At 47.5% G+C, this 17,958-nt stretch overlaps 1 protein-coding gene and 1 non-coding gene across 2 annotated transcripts; both read left to right on the plus strand.

The window, feature by feature from the left end:
- Positions 1–291: 291 nt before the first annotated feature.
- SFXN4 (sideroflexin 4) lies at positions 292–17,715 on the plus strand. The gene is made up of 14 exons (XM_074373546.1): positions 292–469; positions 1,806–1,871; positions 3,089–3,163; positions 4,021–4,047; positions 4,131–4,185; positions 4,758–4,783; positions 5,466–5,519; positions 5,605–5,661; positions 5,809–5,874; positions 6,412–6,490; positions 7,357–7,472; positions 11,587–11,672; positions 13,427–13,544; positions 17,305–17,715. The coding sequence occupies exons 1-14, from the start codon at positions 431–433 to the stop codon at positions 17,380–17,382; spliced, it is 942 nt and encodes a 313-aa protein (XP_074229647.1). The 5' UTR covers positions 292–430; the 3' UTR covers positions 17,383–17,715.
- TRNAT-GGU (transfer RNA threonine (anticodon GGU)) lies at positions 8,610–8,681 on the plus strand. The gene has a single exon. It is a non-coding gene; the product is annotated as a tRNA-Thr (tRNA).
- Positions 17,716–17,958: the final 243 nt, after the last annotated feature.

The raw sequence follows: 17,958 nt of genomic DNA on the forward strand, positions 1-17,958 counted from the left end.
GATCTGGGGCTTCTGATAGGTGACCCTTCCGGGCCTGGAGGCGACGGGGCTACCGGAAAGGGCGGAACAAGGTTGAGAGGACTTGGCCTGTGGGACACGGGGGCTCCCGGGAACAGCGGGCGCGCGGGGCCCGGGGCGGTGGCGCAGGGACACCAAGCAGGGAGCAGAGAGCAGCGTGCGTGCGGGGAGCCGGGAGCAGGAAGCCAGTAGCGGGAAGCCAGAAGCAGGAGCTGCGGGCGCGCTGGCCCTGGGAGCAGGGACAGGGGACGTGCGCGCCCGGGGCGGGGCTTGCCACGGGCTCCGCCTCCGCGCCTGGCCCGGCGGCCGCGGCCTCTCCTGGCTGCGCGTAGGTCCTGGGAAGAAGAGTCGGAGACGGAGGAGGAATCGCGGGGCCGGGCGGCTCCAAGGGCGCAGTGGCGCCGCCGCCCGCATGGAGCCCAACGTGCGCTTCTGGATCACCGAACGCCAAGTACGGCCCGGGCCCGGCGCGGCTGGGGGTGGGGAGGGCGTGGGCCGCGCGGCGTGGAGTCGGCGCTGGCCGCGGTGACCTTGGGCAGGCCACGTGGTCGCACCACCCGCCTTCCCATCTCAGACCTCGGGAGGGGACGGAGGGAAGCCCAAGCTTGCCCGAAGCCGACGGCCATGGCGGTTACCGTGCGTCGCCTCTGCCTCAGGCCTGGCTAGGGGAGGGTCGCACAGTGTCACCCTGCAATGGCACCGAGTCATTCCCCACCACTCAGTCGTCTGCCTTCTGCTGCCTACGCTGTTGCTGAGCAGCAGGTTGGAGAGGGAAAGGTCGTCCCAGGAGCCCCTCGCCTCCCAGAGTCTGTGGGCTCAGCCACCAGTGAGACAAACCGCCATCGAAAAGTAACACGGCCCCGCCTCCAGCCTGTAGCTGGAGCAGCGCTGTCCCATAGAAAGAGCGTGGGAGCCACGTAGGTAATTAAAATTTTTCTAGTAGCCACATTAAAAACGTGGCTTTTAAATTTTTGAATTTTACCAATATGTTGCATTTAGCCCAATAGATAAAAAATATTAACCTTCCACATGTAATCTATATAAACAATTATGAATGAGATATTTTACATCCTTTTCTGCAGGAAGTCTTCAAAATCCGGTGTGTGTTTCACACATACGGCACATCTGATTTGGCCTGGCCACATGTGGCTAATTGGACAGCACAATTCTAGAGCTTTCTCTTTCAGCGCTTACCTAAAGTAGAGCCTCACCCGGTTTTTTTACGTGGAAAGTTGAGAAAGGACAGGGAACTCAAGTTGTCCGGGCAGAGCCAGGCCTCAAAACTGGAACCACTGCAAAGTTTGGGGGCTTTTTGGAGCAAACCATGCCTCATTTCTCCACATGTGAGCCAAACTGCCTTTATTGAGCCTCACTGGGGTGACTGGTTCTTTGCGACTGGAGTTAAGCCTTATAACCATGCTAAGAGCCGGAAGAAACAGATACTGAGAACTTTCTCGGTAGTTGCTTCAAGGTCGTATGTGAGATGTGAGCATAGGCTCATTTGTCCCCAAAGTTTGGACTTTAACCCTCAAGAGCAAATTGATATTGGAGTGGTCAAGAGCACAGGCCATTGGGTCATTTCCTGGCTGGGTTTCCTTGAGTACATTCAAGAGCCCTTCTAAGCCTCAGTTTCCTCACCTGTCAGATGGGGATTTTGTAAGAATTCCAGGAGATGCTGCAAATAGAAGGCCCTATTAGGTTCTCAAAAATAATGGTAACTGTTATTATTACCACATATCTTTGTTTTTCTGCTGCCATTAACCTCTCTGGTGCTCTTACCCCTCAAGTCTTTTATTCAAAGAGTTCTTCTGTGGACAGAATTGTTGGATCCTACAAATTTGATTGTTTCAGTTGTAAGTATTTTCTTGTTTTCAGAAATAGTGCATTTCACATTGTATACTGACACATGAAAACTGTGTCTCTTTTGAAAGTAGTTGAAATGACAGAAACTGTATATATTGTTTTTATTCCTTCCAAATGAGCCTGTTGGATTGGAAAGGTGATATGTAAAAGTGGACACCCATTTAACAGGCAGTCCAAGACTTGGCCCAGGTGCTGGTGGTTCAAAAGTGATCAAAACAAGCCTCCTAGGTCATGGAGGATGGGACCTCGGGCTCTAGGGTAAAATGTAGCAGGGGATTGGGGGAGGTTGTTGAGGGAAGGCTGGGAGGGAGGGGCAGGGAGAGTGGACTGTAAGCAAAGCCCAGTGGGGGGAGAACATGTCACCTGGTCCCTGGGGCTTTTAATTCAGGGGAACCAGGCAGTTCTTGAAGGTCCTTGAATGTCACTTAGAGAAGGGGGGGTTCATACCTCACCTGCAGGGTGAGGTGGTGAGGTTTGATCCCCAGTACCTCCATTAAAGTAGTAGTAGTAGTAGTAGTAATAATAATAATAAAAAACCTAATTACCCCCCCAAAAAACAAAAATTTTTAAATTTAACAAAACTTTAAAAAAAAAGGAAACAAGATGCATATAGTGCAACATTTATACAAATTACAACATAAAAAACCAAAACTACATATTTGTTTATGGATACATGTATTCATGTATGTATAGATATAAACGATGATCTGGAAGTTTGTACCTTGAATTCATAATAGTGATTACCTCCCATAGAATGGGGAGGGAATTGAGACTGGAGGTAATGGACCTTTTTGGGAAAAAAATCAGAAGCAAATATAACTGAATATTCATGGTTGTTAATTCTGGGTGAGGGGATTATGAGTATATAATCATTCTTTGTATCTCCTGTATTTAATTTTTTTTTAAAGAAGAGAAGAGATAAGACTGAACTGATTAGATGTGGGGGTGAGTGAGAGAGAAGGGGCTTCCAGGTTTCTAACTTGTGTAACCAGGTGGATGGTGGTATCACTCATTCACTGAAATAGTGGACATCAGAGAAGAACAGTGTGGGGCGGGAAATGGCAGCACCAGTGGGGTAAGCTGCTGGAACTGTCTAAGAATTTGGGTGGTCTGAGTCTGAATGACATACAGGACTGTCTAATGGAATCTGTGGATAAATCTGAACAATGTTGAGATCATCGCTTGATTTCTTAATATCTGATTCCAGGAAAAAATAGAAAAATCGAGGCAACTATTGTTAACAAATGAAGATGCATCCAGGGGTGACTTGGAGGACAAAAGGGTATGTCTCCTGTGCCCAGGTGTGCCTGGCTCAAGGCTGGGTGTGGTTGCCTTCAGGTGATTCTGCTTGCATGGTCTCAAATCAGGTGGGATTTTGTCAGTAGGGTTAGCTTTTTAAGTATAGTTAGAATTCCTTCTGATAAACCAGATTAAAATTAGTAGGAATTGTATGAAGGAGAAAAAGCATAGGGTTCCTCCTGTGCAGCAGATACTAGTGGTCATTCCCTGTAGCAGATTCCTAGAGGCCCATGGCAAATTCCAGCATTCAGGCAGGCCTCCCAAGTCAGAATCGACTTCCTGTTAGAGGCCGTGTTCTGGGGCAGGGTTACAGTCCTGCCTAAGGACTTACACCAAGCATTTGTTATCTACCTTGCAGTGTATGGGGCTTTCCGGGGCCCACAATCATCAGTCCCATGAGGCAGCCTGCGGAAAGCTCACATGTTTAAGTTGGTTTTTCTAAGAACTTGCTGGGGCCTCTGGGCTCACAGCCTGGCTCTTTTGCAAGTGACTTGGCTAATGGCGTGGTTTGCCACAGCCTGCTCTGCTCTGAGCCGGGGGAGGCTGGCTGCATTCAGGTCCTCACCTGAGTGACAAGTCAGGTGTTGGCCTTGAGTCCTCTCCAGGGTCAGAGACTAGGGGCTTTTTATAGTGTTCTGATCATTTTCATGTGGATCATCTCTTTGCTTCTGATTAGTTCATTTGTTCATTCATTCATTTGATTCATTTGTTTTGATTTGTTCGGTCCATGTGGTAGAAAACAGTTCGCTGCTTCACAAAGGTGGCACCAGAAATGAGAGGAGATGCTTTGGCTGCCAGGGCACCTTTAAAAAGGCTATCGCTTGTTTTTTTTCTCTTTAGATACAAGAAGCTTGGAAGAGAAGTCTCGTAAGTTTCATCCCTGTCCTAATTTTTAGCCTAAAATAACAAAATCAAACATCAGACTAAACTTCCTGTTTACCCTTCTGAAGTCAACAGTACATCCTGACAATAGCAAGCTGATTCCCGGTCCTTTTCGACCAGCAGGTGAGTTGACTCTAATTTTCACAAGTGGTTTGTAACCGTTTCAAACCTTTGCCTCCCTCTAGTCACGTGGTTGGTTCCCCTGGCAACCAGCCCCCTTCCTTAGGTGCTTTCCGAAAGTCACCTCATGGACACTATCTCAGATGTGGCTGAAAGGGGCTTGTTATGAAGAATAAAAGATGCTCTTTTCACCTTATTACTCTTCTCATTTAGGAAATTCCAAGGTTTTTAGGCTCTCTGTGCCAGAACAGGGACAAAAAGCCAATATGCCTGTCTTATTATTAAGTCACAGCATCAGATGCATTGAATTCACGCAGAAGGATGAACCAGGACTTGGAACGAGTGATGGTTTACCTTCCGTGAGAGGGAGCCTGGTCAGGTCTTCCTCTACGGTGTTGATTTAGAGTTTTACCATATGCATATGGTTATTATTTTTATTAGGAAAAAAAAAAGAATGAGTGAAAAATACTCTTTGATGTCCGTGCCTTCAGTTGGCCAGAAAAGAGGTTTTGGGATGGGCGGTGCCCCTTTCTGGCCTCTCTGCGGTCACTGACCCTCTTCTTTTTTTTTGCCAGCTCTCCTGCCTTTCACGGCGCCCATGGTGAGTAAGCTACTGCTCACCGTTCAGAAGCCGGGGCTTTAGGAAGATGTCCACCCAGCTCCCAAGCTTGGTGGCTGGTGTCCTCCAGCTCTGGACCCCTGATAGCTGGTTATGGTTCCCCCACCTCTGACCCTGGTCTACTCCCCATCCCACCCCCACTTATCCAGCCAGGCACCTGGGCCTCTTGAGGGTCCACAGTGTCACAGGGTGATCCTTTCTTTGAACACCTACTGTGTGCAAGTCACTATGGAGAAGATGGATGAGTTAAGATGTGCTCCCTGGCATAGGCCCGTGTGATTGTCCATCACCTTCTCTCCCCAAGCCTCCCCCATCGTGCAGTCCCTCTCCTGGAACCCGAAATTGCTCCCAGCAAGGCCATCTGACCTTGGCTTTCACGAGGTGTTTTCACCAAGTGAGAACAGCCTCCACCCCATGCAAGTGCTGCTTCTCACCCCCTGCTCCATGGCACGGGGACCACTGTCAGGCGGCCGGGTGCTCTCAGTGCCTGTGGGTGCCCATCCAACATCACATGTCCACCGACCACTAGCCCCCCGCATCCGCTCCTTCCCCTCCTTGCCCCGGCTCCTGAGGGCTCAGTTCTGCATCTCCCTGGGGAAGTTCTTTGCTCTACAGGCTCTCCCTCCCCCCAAACACTCACAGCTCTGCTTTCTTTCCTTTACAGGTGTTTTTGTCAGTGCTGCCAGTAAAAAATCTAAAGTCCATGATTTTACCGCAGGTAGCAGTTCCTCCCATTTCATGATCACTGTATTTTATTGTGCTTAAAACCAAAATGTGATGTATTAGCCTCTGTCTTACTGCAGGTTTCCTTCTACACCTACAGTACAGTCTTCAGCATCGTCAATGGAAACGCAAGTTACGTGAGTATCACGAGGCCCAGGGGGCTGCAATTTTGTATTATTTCTTTTGGAGTTGGTGTGTGTGTGTGTGTGTGTGCATTTGTTTTAATTATCTTTTCTGGGTAAAACTGTGGTATTTGCTAAATATGAACTTTTGTTTTTCCCTAGAATCGTCGCCCCTATGAGAGTATATTACTTGGGGCAGGAGTAATCACTTCCTCTACCTTTTTTGGAGTATGTATTTTAAAAATATGTCGAATTTTTGTATTTCTCAGAATCATAATTTTATGTTCTACCTCAACTTAGAAAGCATGATTACGACATAAAGAAGGAAATATGTCATCTGGAATCCTATCACTCCCAAATTATCATCTGATTTTTCCGAGTTTCTAGGCATATGCTCAGTACTGTTATCTTTTTAAAAAAATAATTCATGCTGTATGAACATGTTATACACATTATATATTGCTTTAGATGTCAGGACGCTGTTATGGTTGAAAATGTAGACTTTAGAGTCTGATAAGTCTGGGTTCACATCTTGGCTCAAATCCTTAACGACTTAGTGACCCTGGAAAAGTTCTGCAGCCCGAGCCTCCGTGTATTTCTCTAATGATCAGGGAGAACGAGAATGAAAATGAAAAATACACGGAGGGCACTTGCTGGGGTCTGACCTGTAATGGGAACTAAGTTGACGCTAGCTCCCTGCTGTCACATGTGTTCAGCTGAGTTTTTGGTCCTGTGCAACAGTGATTTTTGTCTCTTATTTTCTAGTTATTACCTCGTTTGCTGCAAGTAAAGTTTTCACTGAGTAGCATTTTGAGCAGAAATGTCTTTCCTGTCGTCATGCTCGGTAAGCAGGGAGCCTGCCACCTTTGTGGATGAACACAAACCTGGAAACACACATTACATTTTAAAGACTCTCTGTACAAGCCTTCTTCATGTCTTACTTCACTTGATCCTGACAACTCATGGGCGGATAATATTATTATTCCCATTTACAAATGAGGAGACTGAGGCAGGGGGAGGTTAAGGAACTTTCCTGGGGTGACACAGGGAGGAAGTGGTGGTATAGGGGACTCCAACCCAGTGGTCTGACTCCAAGGGAGTGACAGACGTATTAACCAACCCTTTTAAGTTTGCCAGCCTGCAAGTTCACGCGTTCACACTCCACATTTGGGTTTGGGAATCAGAGCAGCTTGAAGGGTTGGCAGAATTATGTCAGTGGTAACACTGGGAAATTATGTTACAGAAACCTCGTCTAACCAGCTGAAGCCAAGAAGGCAGGCATATTTCAAGGACCTTGGTTTCTCTGGGAATCCTGCCAGGGGTGTTGGAACCTGGTGCTGGGTGGTAGTCAGGACTCAAGACTGAGAGGCCAGTGGGGAGGGTACAGCTCAGTGTTATGCTGTGCTAGTGCTAGAACCCATGAGGTCCTGGGTTCAATCCCAGTACCTCCATTAAAAATGAATAAATAAATAAACCTGATTACCTCCCCCATCAATCAATCAATCAATCAATAAAAATTAAAAAAAAAAAAAAGACTGAAGCTCTGACCCTACTCCTCAGCCCAGGGGAGAGCTCGGGTGGCCCAGCACCTGTCAGGTGAGCACCTGGGGACCAGGAGGCACAGCTGTCAAAGAAAGAGGCACGACACTTGGAAAGATGTTCCTCCATTGGACTGACGCTTATCCCTCTGTGTCGTCTTTCCACCCACAGCCCAACTCAGTGGAATGAACGTGATTGCCTCCCGAAGTCTGGAGCCCATGCGAGGGATTGAGGTCATGGACAAGGACGGCAACGTCATAGGCTATTCCAGAAAAGCTGGGACCAAGGTAGGGGGACACGACGGAGCCGTGAGCTGTTTGCCTTTTGGGCAAAGAATTGCATTTTCTGTTTGAGAGCTGGTCACAAATTCATGTCTCCCTTCATCCTTTTCTTATCTGTCTTCCCTCATTATGCTGAGAGAGAGATTCTACATTTTGTGCCCTGATGTTTAAAAGGCGACGCGTTAGTCTGGGTTCCCAAGAAAAAAAGAATCGACAGAGATAAACAAGTTCATATTGTACAGCACAGGGACGTATATTCAAATATCTTGTAGTAACTTATGGTGAAAAAGAACATGAAGACGAATATGTGTGTGTTCGTGTATGACTGAAGCATTATGCTGTACACCAGAAACTGACACATGTTAAACTGACTACACTTCAATGAAAATATATATACTGAAAAAAAAAACAAACAAACAGGCTATCTGCCTATTTGCCTATCACCTACATACATTTCCAATAATTGGCTCACACAGTTGTAGCACCAGGAATATGTAGGGCAGGCCTACAAGCTGGAAACTCAGGGGCTGAGAATTTCTTCTTTGGGAAACTTCAGATTTGCTCTGAACACTTTCCAACCCAATTGGATGAGGTCCATCCACACTGTGGAGAGTAATCAATCTCCTTTACTTAAATTCTACAGGTTGTAGATGTTAATCACATCCACAGCACACCCCTACCACAACACCTCGATTCGTGTTTGATTAAATAACTGGGAATTACAGGTGGACCCATAAGACTGACCATCACAGATGGGCATCGCCAAACACTAGCCCTTCTTTGAGTGTGAGGTCTTGTCCTTCAAGCTCAGTACCCGCCCTCCCAGCCTGCTCTGTGCTCGTGGAAGTCAGTGGACACCCTCTCTGGGTTTAAGAGAAGCCTCCCACCCCACCTCCCAGCAGATTTCCTTAGAGTCTTCATCTTTAAGGACCAATTTGCTGTCAAGGATGGCCTGAGGAAATCCAACACTCTGACCTACAACTCTTCTAAAAGGCCTCGCATTTTAAGAATTTTTATTGTTAAATAGTTTGTTCTTTTGCTCCATTCAATATAATAGCTTCTGTCTGCATTCAGCTCAGAGAACTTGCACTAACCTGTGGTTTCATTTTGAGTATAAACTTAAAAAATACCTTTTCGGGGGTGGGGGATATAGCTCAGTGGTAGAGTGCGTGCTTGGTGTGCATGAGGTCCTGGGTTCGATCCCCAGTGCCTCTGTTAAGGGGGAAAAATACCTTTTAAGCAAATGAGATCTTTTTTGGTCTCTGTGAAGTGATTTTAGCTAAAGAATTGTAACATGAGGCAATTGTTTGCAAAGTATAGAGAGTAGTTGGGTCTCTCACTGTGTCCTCGGTCAGGGGGCCTCTCTGAGCCAACTGGACCTCCTGCCCAGCCTGTCGGTGGAAGAGGAGGTCAGAAAAGATGGCTTCTCATTCAGTCCATAAATCTGTCGTTATTGGGCTCATGAAATATGTTACTGTAAATCCTATCACTGATTTACAAAGTTGAATTATAAACCATCAGATACATGCTACAAGTATTTCCACTAGTGCATCTAATAGCATGTCTGGAAATAGTGGCCACCTCAGTGAATTACAATAAGGACATGAAAATTGCAAGTCACAAGGAGAGAAATTACTGCCAGAAATGAAATACCTCGTTTTTGAAATGAAGGTCCTGTGCCTAAGAATATGCCCTAAAGAGACATTTTCTAACACTTTTATTGAGGAGGAATTTACATGCTATAAAATTAATTGAAAGAGTATAGTTTGATGAATTTCAGTAAATTTAAACAGTTGTACAAACATCACCACAGTCCAATTTTAGAACACTTCATCCCCTGTGCCCATTTACAGTCACACCCCTTCCCACCCCCAGCCTCAGGGAAACGCTGGTCTGCTTTATGTCTTCATAGGTTTGCCTTTCCTAGAAATTTCCCACAGATATATCATACAATATTTTTGGGTCTGGCTTCTTCGACTTTTGAGGTTCATCCATCTTTTAATGTGTCAGTAGTGTGCTGTGTGGCTTAGAGTCGCTGAGCAGTGTTCCGTCGTATGGATGGACCACATTTTGCTTGTTCACTCCCCTGGCGATGGACATTTGGACTGTGTCCGGTTTTCGGTTGTTATGCGTAGTGCTGCTCTGAACGCTCATGGACAACTCTGTGTGTGGAGGAATGTTTGCATTTCTCTTTAACTCAATTTTAACTGCAAGGCATAAATATGCCAAAGAGAACAGTGAGAGCGAATGTTTACTCCACAAGTTGTTCCACAGCACCTCCCGCCCACCAGGCGCTGTGCTGGGCTCTGGTGACCCAAGCCCTCACCAGTCAGAATGCCTTCTCCCCAGGAGCTGCAGGGAGGTGGCTTCGGCCCCGCTGGCTCTCCAGTTCTCTATCACATCTCGTCCAGAGGAGTGTCGTTTTTTGCATGAAGGCCAATTTAGGGTAAAAGAAAGGTTTGATGATCTGCTTAAAAAAAAAATTTATCTTTCTCTTAAGAATAAAGTGACTGCGACCATGCGTAAGCATTAGCATTCTTTTATCATTTCCCTGTTGCCGGAAGATTTTTCTTTGGCTAAAATTTCAGAAACTACGTAACCAGCGATATCTGATTGTAATAGGGCACCTTTGATCAGATTTCAGGAGCCTCATCCACGTCGTTTTCCTTTGACTGGCCTTGTCAGCCCGTCAGTTGCAAACTGTCACACGCGTCTCCCCGGGCCTCCTCATGATCGGTGTCCAGTCTGGAATGTTTTCTCTTTCCACACGAGACAAATGGAGAGAGTCTGGCCTCGCCCACTGATGTCAAAACACGCTACACTCTGCAGCCACTTTTTTGTTTTTAAAGAAGTGAAAGCTTCTCAGCTCACTTCTTTTTATTTTTTATTTTTTTGGGAGGTAGGGGGAGGTAATTAGGTTATTTATTTATTTATTTATTATTTTTTTGATGGAGGAACTGGGGATTAAGCTCAGGACCTTGATGCAGGCTACGCACTCACTCTACCACCAAGCTACACCCTCCCACTCCCTGCAGCCAGTTTTCTCTTCCTGGAGTCAAGCGACTTTATTTTACATTCCTGAAAGTTTATTTTGAAAGCCACCCTCCTTGGCGCCCTCTGTCCTCCTGAGGAAAGGGCAATCCCGCAGAGGATGGGGGAGCTGAGCCTTAGTGTCCTAAGCAGAGAATAGGGTACCGGGCACAGCAGAGGAGCCAGGAAGTAGGGTGTAGCCATGGAGTCATGGGAGGCCGGAAGTGCAAGGAACAGAGTTCAGGGGAGGGAATGGTGGAGTGACTGCCTAGTCATCTCGTGCTGGGTGGTGCCGTGTGTGCAGTTAGTTGTGTCTTATTGGGGGTTGAGTTCTGAAGTTGCATGTGAGTGTCATCTGTAGTCAAAATTTCCCTTGAATGTCTCTTACATTGCCCTTGAGTATACATGATTTTGTGCATATAACCCATACTGTAAGTTACATCTTTAAACGTTCAACATAGAGAGTAATGTACATTACTTAAAAATGACAAAATGTTATAAACTATACGTGCATGTTTGTGCAAAAGAAAATTTTATAGCATACTTTTAACTACACAAGGAAAAGATGGGCACATACAGGTAGACTCGTGCAAGTTACGTGTGAGTGTGTTGCCTCGCCAGTGCACTCGGAGCTGGACGTTTGGAGGATTCCTTCACTAGAAGGGGTGGGAATAACTGGGGAGTTGCTCAGGAGAGGAAGGCCAGTGGCAGAGTCCTGGACTGAAAGGAAAACATGGAGTGGTCCTCGGTGGCAAATCCAGTATTTCCACCAAAGGGGCTGCCATTTGGTTCTAAGTAAGGATTTGTCTGCAAGCTGCCTTTGCTTGTGCTTAGTGAGTATCTTATTTGGGGTGGCTGGTGGAAATGATGGAGACCTTGTAGAGTCAGAGGAGGTAAATTTCGTCTCTGGTTACTCCGGGCACCAACCCCGGGCATCCGTGTCAGCTGCTGGCTCCACCTCTTTGCACCGGCATTATTTTTCTAAGCAAGAAGGGAGAGTAGTGGTTTACTGGTCTCTGTCATGAGTTGCAAGATCCCTGGAAATCCTCTCACTCCATGTGCTAAGCTGCTCTCTTTTCATTTCCACCAGGCTGTTAAAGATACAGCAACATCCAGAGTTGTGCTGTTTGGGACTTCAGCTTTTATCCCCGAAATCTTCTCATACTTCTTTAAAAGGTAAGAGGTACGCTCATCTCCCTGAGTAGGAATAAACATTTTGATAGTCAAAGTCCATATAAAACTTGTCAAATCCTGAATCTGGTGGGAAGGGTGGGAAGAAGTTGCTTTAAGAATCTTCCAACTGCTCTTCACCACAGGTAAGACAGTAGGATTGATTTAGGGCAGCTATGGAAATCTTGATTTGTATATTCCAGTGACCCTGGAATCTCGCCCAGGCCCTGTCCTCAGTGACTTCTGCTCCTGGGGCGTGTCCCGGCACCTGCTGAGGCTTGTCTCCTCACTTCTACAATGCTGAGTTTGGATGATTTGCAGGCTCTCCCACCTCTGATATGCTGTGAATATTGCTCAAGCCTCTTTTCTGCCTTCCAAACATGTGTTAAATTAGCTCAGTTGGTCCAGAATCAGTGGACTGCCATCCCTTTTGAGAAGTGAGGAATGACCTATTAGAAGGAGAGCCTGAGGATCAGCCAGTATGAGACGCCCCACTGCAGTAAGTAGCTTAGAGCAGAAGGGAGATGCATTGATTTAGATCCTGGGAATGGGCAGAAGCGTAGCCTATGGCAACTGACCAGAGACTCTCGTGCAGGACAGTTTTCTCTTTCGTGGGAGTTGTCTTCCGTCTCTCCTGCCACACATTGGCTCCTTTGTTTTGATGAGGGACATGACTGCTGCCATCTCCCAGCTCATATCCTCACAGTGTCCTGATGAGAAAGGAAAACAGCAAACCCCAGGGGCTGGGGAGACAGAGAATGTCTTCCACTGAGTTCATAAACTCCTGGGGAAGGATTCTTTTGGCCCAAGTGGGGTCAACTTGCTTGGTGCTGAACCAGCCGGCTCTGTCCAGGGTGCCGAGCTAGCAAGCTTCCACTAGGACCACATAAGGAGTGCATTTCAGGACGTAGCAGTGTCCTGGACAGAATCAACAGTTACTTCCCATGGTCAATCCAGCTGGGTGGGTGTGAGGACTTCTGCTGTGTCAGGGTCTTCCTGAAGCTCTCTGGCTGTCCTTAGAGTGGGGGCTTCTGGGAGAGATGGAGCCTTCCAGTTTGTCCCCTGAGGCCTATCCGTTGGCACCAGCTGCCTTGTGGGAAGAGATGGTCTTCATTTCCCGGTGGGCCTCGGGGTGCCTGGAAGGACCTCGTGCCAGCCCACAGCCATGAAACGTAGCCAGGCTAGGAAGACCTCAGTGGCTCTTCTAACTCACCTCTTCCATTTTGTATCTGAAAAAACTCAAAGCTATGAAGGGGAAAGTGATTTTCCCAAGAGCACACAGTCTGTCAGTGGCTGAGCCCTAACCAGACCCCAGGACCCCAGGTCTCTGACTCGGAGGCTGAGGTTCTTTGCACCTTCCCACACTGTCAAAGGGTCAGAATGTCACATCCATGTCCACGTGGCCCAGGGGAGAGCACAGGCTCTAGAATCTGACCTCTCACATTTGAGAGTTGGCAGATTTTAGGTAAGTGACTTACCCGGCCAGTGGCTTCATTCTCCTGTTCCTGTGAAGGAGTGATGATACACAGGCCTCACAGGGTCTTCGGGGGTCAAATGAGCAAATGAATGTGAAGTGCTTAACCCCGAGCCTGACGCATAGTGGGTGTTCCGTCCATGCAGCCACTCGTATTGCCTGTTTGTGGGGCCAGTGGGAACCGAGGCAGGGCCTGCAGCGGCTCCCAAGACAGTTGGCCACCATTCGAGCAGAGGGCCAGCCTCTAAAAAAAGCCCTGTAACCCCTGTAACTTTGCCTCTTCCAGGAGCCAGTTTTTCCTGCGGTATCCGTGGTCATTGTGGTCCTTAAAGTTTTCTTGTACTGTCCTTGTAATGGGACTGATGGTGCCGGTTTCTTTCAGCATATTCCCACAGATTGGACGGGTAAGTGACCCCTTGGACTTCCTCTCAAAAAAAAAAAAAACAACCCAAAAAACTATTTCTTCCCCTTGTTATCGGAGTGAAATAAATTATTCTCTGAAAAAAATCTGTGAAGTTTACGAAAGTATAAGACATTTGCACATAATCCCATTCCCCAGAAGACTTGTCCAGCTTTGGATACTGTTTTTCTTAATGGTATATCAGAAGCATTTTTCTGGGACGTTAGAAAAAAAAAAAAAACTTTGAGATATTTTATAATCTGTAGCGACGCCCCACCCAGTGGGACTTTGTGCAGTGTTCTGTATCTGTGCTGTCCAGTATGGTAGCTGCTCATGACGTGTGGCTGTTGAAACGTGGCTAGTGTGACTGAGGAACTGGATTTTTAATCTGGTTTAATTTTGTTTTGTCCTGGGGGGGAGATAATTAGGTTTATTTATTTATTTTAATGGAGGTACTGGGAACTGAACCCAGGACCCCGTGCACGCTAAGCACACACTCTACCACTGAGCTATGCCTTCCCCGCTAGTATAGTTTTATTTTAACTTACGTGCTCACATGCAGCTAGTGGCTACTGTTCCAGACAGCGCAGTTCTGTGGACCAGGATACATGATGATCTATGACAAGTCTGACTGCCTGGACTCAAGTTCCCAGTTCCTCCACGACCATAGTCAGTTTGCTTAAACTCTCTGATGCTCAGTTTCTATGAAAGACAGATGAAGATCACAGTACCTCGGCAAAACCTTGTTGCTGGTATCAAGGACGTTTTTAGTGTAAGATATTATCGATTTCTGGCATTTCTTGGCTGAAAATTTCAAATGCTTGTTGCTGTCACTGAAGTTAAAAAATCACTCATGTCCTCAAAAGCATTTGTATTTATGGAATGATCTTGTTCGAAACCCAAGTTGTAAGTTTAGGTTTATAGAGTCATTAATGCTGGCAACCTTAACAGCACATAACATAGAAGTTTTTAATTATTTCAGATGGTTGCTATACTCGCTATGAGGTCGGTAAAGGTTGGAGAGGTGGGCGTAAGGGGTACACAGAGCCCAGGAACTGACCAGGCTGAGAGTGGAGCAGGGGGCTTCAGGGGATCCAAGGAAAGGAATCTTTGGGAGCTCCCTTCACTGGCGTTGGGGTGTCAGAATCCAGAATCGGCGAGTTTGTTGTTGGATAACCAGGCTCTCCTTCCACTTGCTTTGTATGGATTAAAGTTACGATGTGTAGTGGGATTCATTTTTCCGGGGTCAGGAGTAACTTGGTTTTGCTCCTCGGCCAGTGGCCTCTTTCTATGGCTGGGGCCCTTGTGGGTACGTGGTCACCCTCAAGAAGCTGGGCCCGGGACAGCGTGTCAGCAGTCAGCCTTCACCACTGCCATTCTGTGCCCCACATCCCGATGCCACTCCCTGGCCTTCTGGAGTCAGACGGCTGCTAACTTAAGTTACATGGCTGAATGGGCGTGCTCGGGTCCTCGGGCCAGTGAGGGAACTGTAGCCGCAGTGGGATTGTGGTGGAGCCCGGGTGGGGCGGGGTGCACTGGGGAGGGGCAGCGTGGGCAGAGGGAACAGCCGGGACACAGGCATGGAGGTCTCTGGCGTGGCCCACCTGGGACACTCCGAGGGGTTGCAGGTGGCTGGAGTGTGTGGGAGAGGAAGCTTCAGGGTATTCCCACTTAAAACAAGTGAGGCTCCTGTGTTATCTAGTCCCTTCTGTGTCCTGGGCAGTTGTCCTCAGAAGTACCCTTCAAGGTAGTTTGTATTCCCATTTTGCAGATGGAGAGCCTGAGGCTCAGGGGAAATGTGAAATTCCCTGATAGGTTATTCAGCTACGGTAGGCAGGGCAGGTTTGCTGGTTCTGGCCAGATGATGAAAAGCCTCACCAGCCCCACAAGGTGATGGAACTTTATCCTGGAGGCAGCGGGGCGAGTGGCTTAGCAGGCTGTACTTTAGGAATGTTACTCTGGACCCCACACTGTGGGTGGAGATGGTTGGGAGGCTGTAAAATTATGCCCACAGCAGGGTGAAGGGGGCTCAGAGCAGACCCGTGGTAGTAGGTTGGAGAGAAATACTTCAGTTGGGTAAGTCAGAACTTCTGAGCAGATTAGGGGTGAAAGCGTTGCAGAGAAGGGGACCTTGGGGCACCCAGATTTCTGGCTCAGGCATGACGCCAAGAGCCAGGACCGAGAACTAGGATTGCGTCTGGTTGTAACAGATCCAGAAAGTGCCTCGAACAAGGGGGATGTTTATGTCTCATTCACATGAAGTGAGGGGTGGCCAGGCCAGGTAAGACACCCGTGTGTCATGAAGTCCTCTGGAACCTGGGCTCCTTCCAGCTCAGCACGCCGCCCACCCTGGGGTTGGCCCTCATCCTTAGGGAGCAAGATGACACCACTCTCATTCTACACAGTCACCTGGCGTGTCGGCTTTCATCACCGTGACAGAACTGAGTCATGTGCAGGGGAAGCTAGGAAATAAGGTCTTTCTTCTGGACCTATTTAAAGTTCTGCTGCTGTGGAAGCAAAGAGCAGATGTTGGGGGCGGGTGGCAGTTTCTGCCACGGGCTTTAGCGGGAAGGGTAACATGGTATGGAAATGACTCTCACGTGACAGAAAGTGAACATGACTGAAAGGCTATGGGGAGATTAGGGAAGGAAGAGAATTTCTAACTGATCCAGGAAGGCTGCATGGAAGAGGTAGGCTTTGGATATGGATGGATTTGAACAGGCAGAGATGGGGAAGGAAAGGGCATCCCCAGTGCAGGGAGCAGGAGGGCTGAGGAGTCCAGTGAACCTGGACACACGTGGCTAAACGTGACTGACAGGATGCTTGGGGCAGGTGGCGGGGCCTGCACTGCTAGGCCGAGGAAGCAGACCCTACTCCAAAGGCAGCAGGTGGTTTGTGCAAGTCTTAATGGGTGCAGGGCTCTTAGAGGCCAGAGAGGAGGCAGGAAATGGAGTCCATCTACCCTCGAGATACCTCCAGCCCCCGCCAAGCAAGTCTTGGCATTTGCTGGGCTTTTAAAATACCTTGTTACTCCATGGTGGGCATGGAAGCGGCTGAATGGTGGGCCTGGGCTAAGTGGAGCCCCACTTGCCTGTCCTGCCTGGGGTGGCTTGCAGAGAGAGCCCCAGGCTGGGAGTGATTCTCTGCCCTGGGGCACCTCCTCAGACATTGCATGGGGTGCAGCGAATTTCAGGTCTGGAACCTCAAGGACCCCAACGAGGAAACTTGTCCTTCCCGAAGCTCCTTTTCCATTAGCCACCTCTGCCTGCCAGTGTCAGCTGGTACTTCTGCCACCCTGCTAGCCTAGAAATGTGGCATGGTATTTCAGGATTGTTGTTAATTTTGTCAGGTGTGATAATAGCATGTAGTTGGGTGACAGAGGCTTTATCATTTGGAATTTCATACTGAAGTCTTTGTAGATGAAATACTGATACACCTGAGAATTGCCTTAAAATACTCCAGAAAATACCCCACAACTCGGTATGGGAGATGCTTGATGAAATAAGATCGGCAGACTGTTAATAGTTAAAGCTGAGTGATGAGTATATGAGGATTCACTATATGTTTTTGGCATTTGTTTACATTTGAAATTTTCCATGAAAAAGTTTTTAAGAAGTTAATGTTTTTTGCTATAGATTAGACATCACTGAAAAAGTTAGAATGTGAAATAGATGCTTTCTGAAAAAAAATTTTTTTTTAACTTGACTTCTAAGGCAAGAAAACTTTCTTAATATGAATGTTAAGAATTTAACTTTGTTTTTCAGATACAGTGCAGTGAGCTGGAAAAGGAAATTCAATCTGCAACAGAAGAAACAGAACTCTTCTATAACAGAGGGGTGTAGGGGTGAGTTTTAGGTGAATCTGTTTGGTTCCTGCAGTGAAAACCTTCCTCCTAAGGTTTCAGTTTCAGGAACTCTGCCAGAGGTGAACTGGGAATCCCAGAGGTGTCCGCGGTGACAGGAAAGCTTATGATTACACCTGCCGAGACGATTTTGAGGCTGGTCGTGCCCAGTGTTAAACAAGCCTGGATAGAAGAAGAAAAATGGGGGTCTGTCCTGTCTGACCCACCCCGTGGGGCTGCTGAGGGGATGTGTGATGTAAGATCAAGTGTTCTGTTTGTTCGTCATCCTGTGAAAGGATACTGCGAAATTGCTAATAAACTTGTCTGAAGTTGAGTAGTTGAAAACGAAGGACAAATGTCCACCACGCCCACGTGGCACAGGGACTAAGCTGATGCCCCACCTCAGGGTGCACATGTAGTGAGCTGGTGAAGGCCTTCAGCCCCCAAAACAATTCCGTTTCCTGCCTCAGCTTCTTCCTGTCCTGGAAACAGCTGAAGATCTTTGCCAGCTCCTTCTTCCTCTTCAATGGCCAGTGACCCTGTCTTCTCTGCACGGTGAAAACCAAGGCTGTCACCC

The sequence above is a fragment of the Camelus bactrianus genome, chromosome 11, assembly GCF_048773025.1.
Source record: "Camelus bactrianus isolate YW-2024 breed Bactrian camel chromosome 11, ASM4877302v1, whole genome shotgun sequence".
In the NCBI taxonomy this organism is placed as follows: Eukaryota; Metazoa; Chordata; class Mammalia; order Artiodactyla; family Camelidae; genus Camelus; species Camelus bactrianus.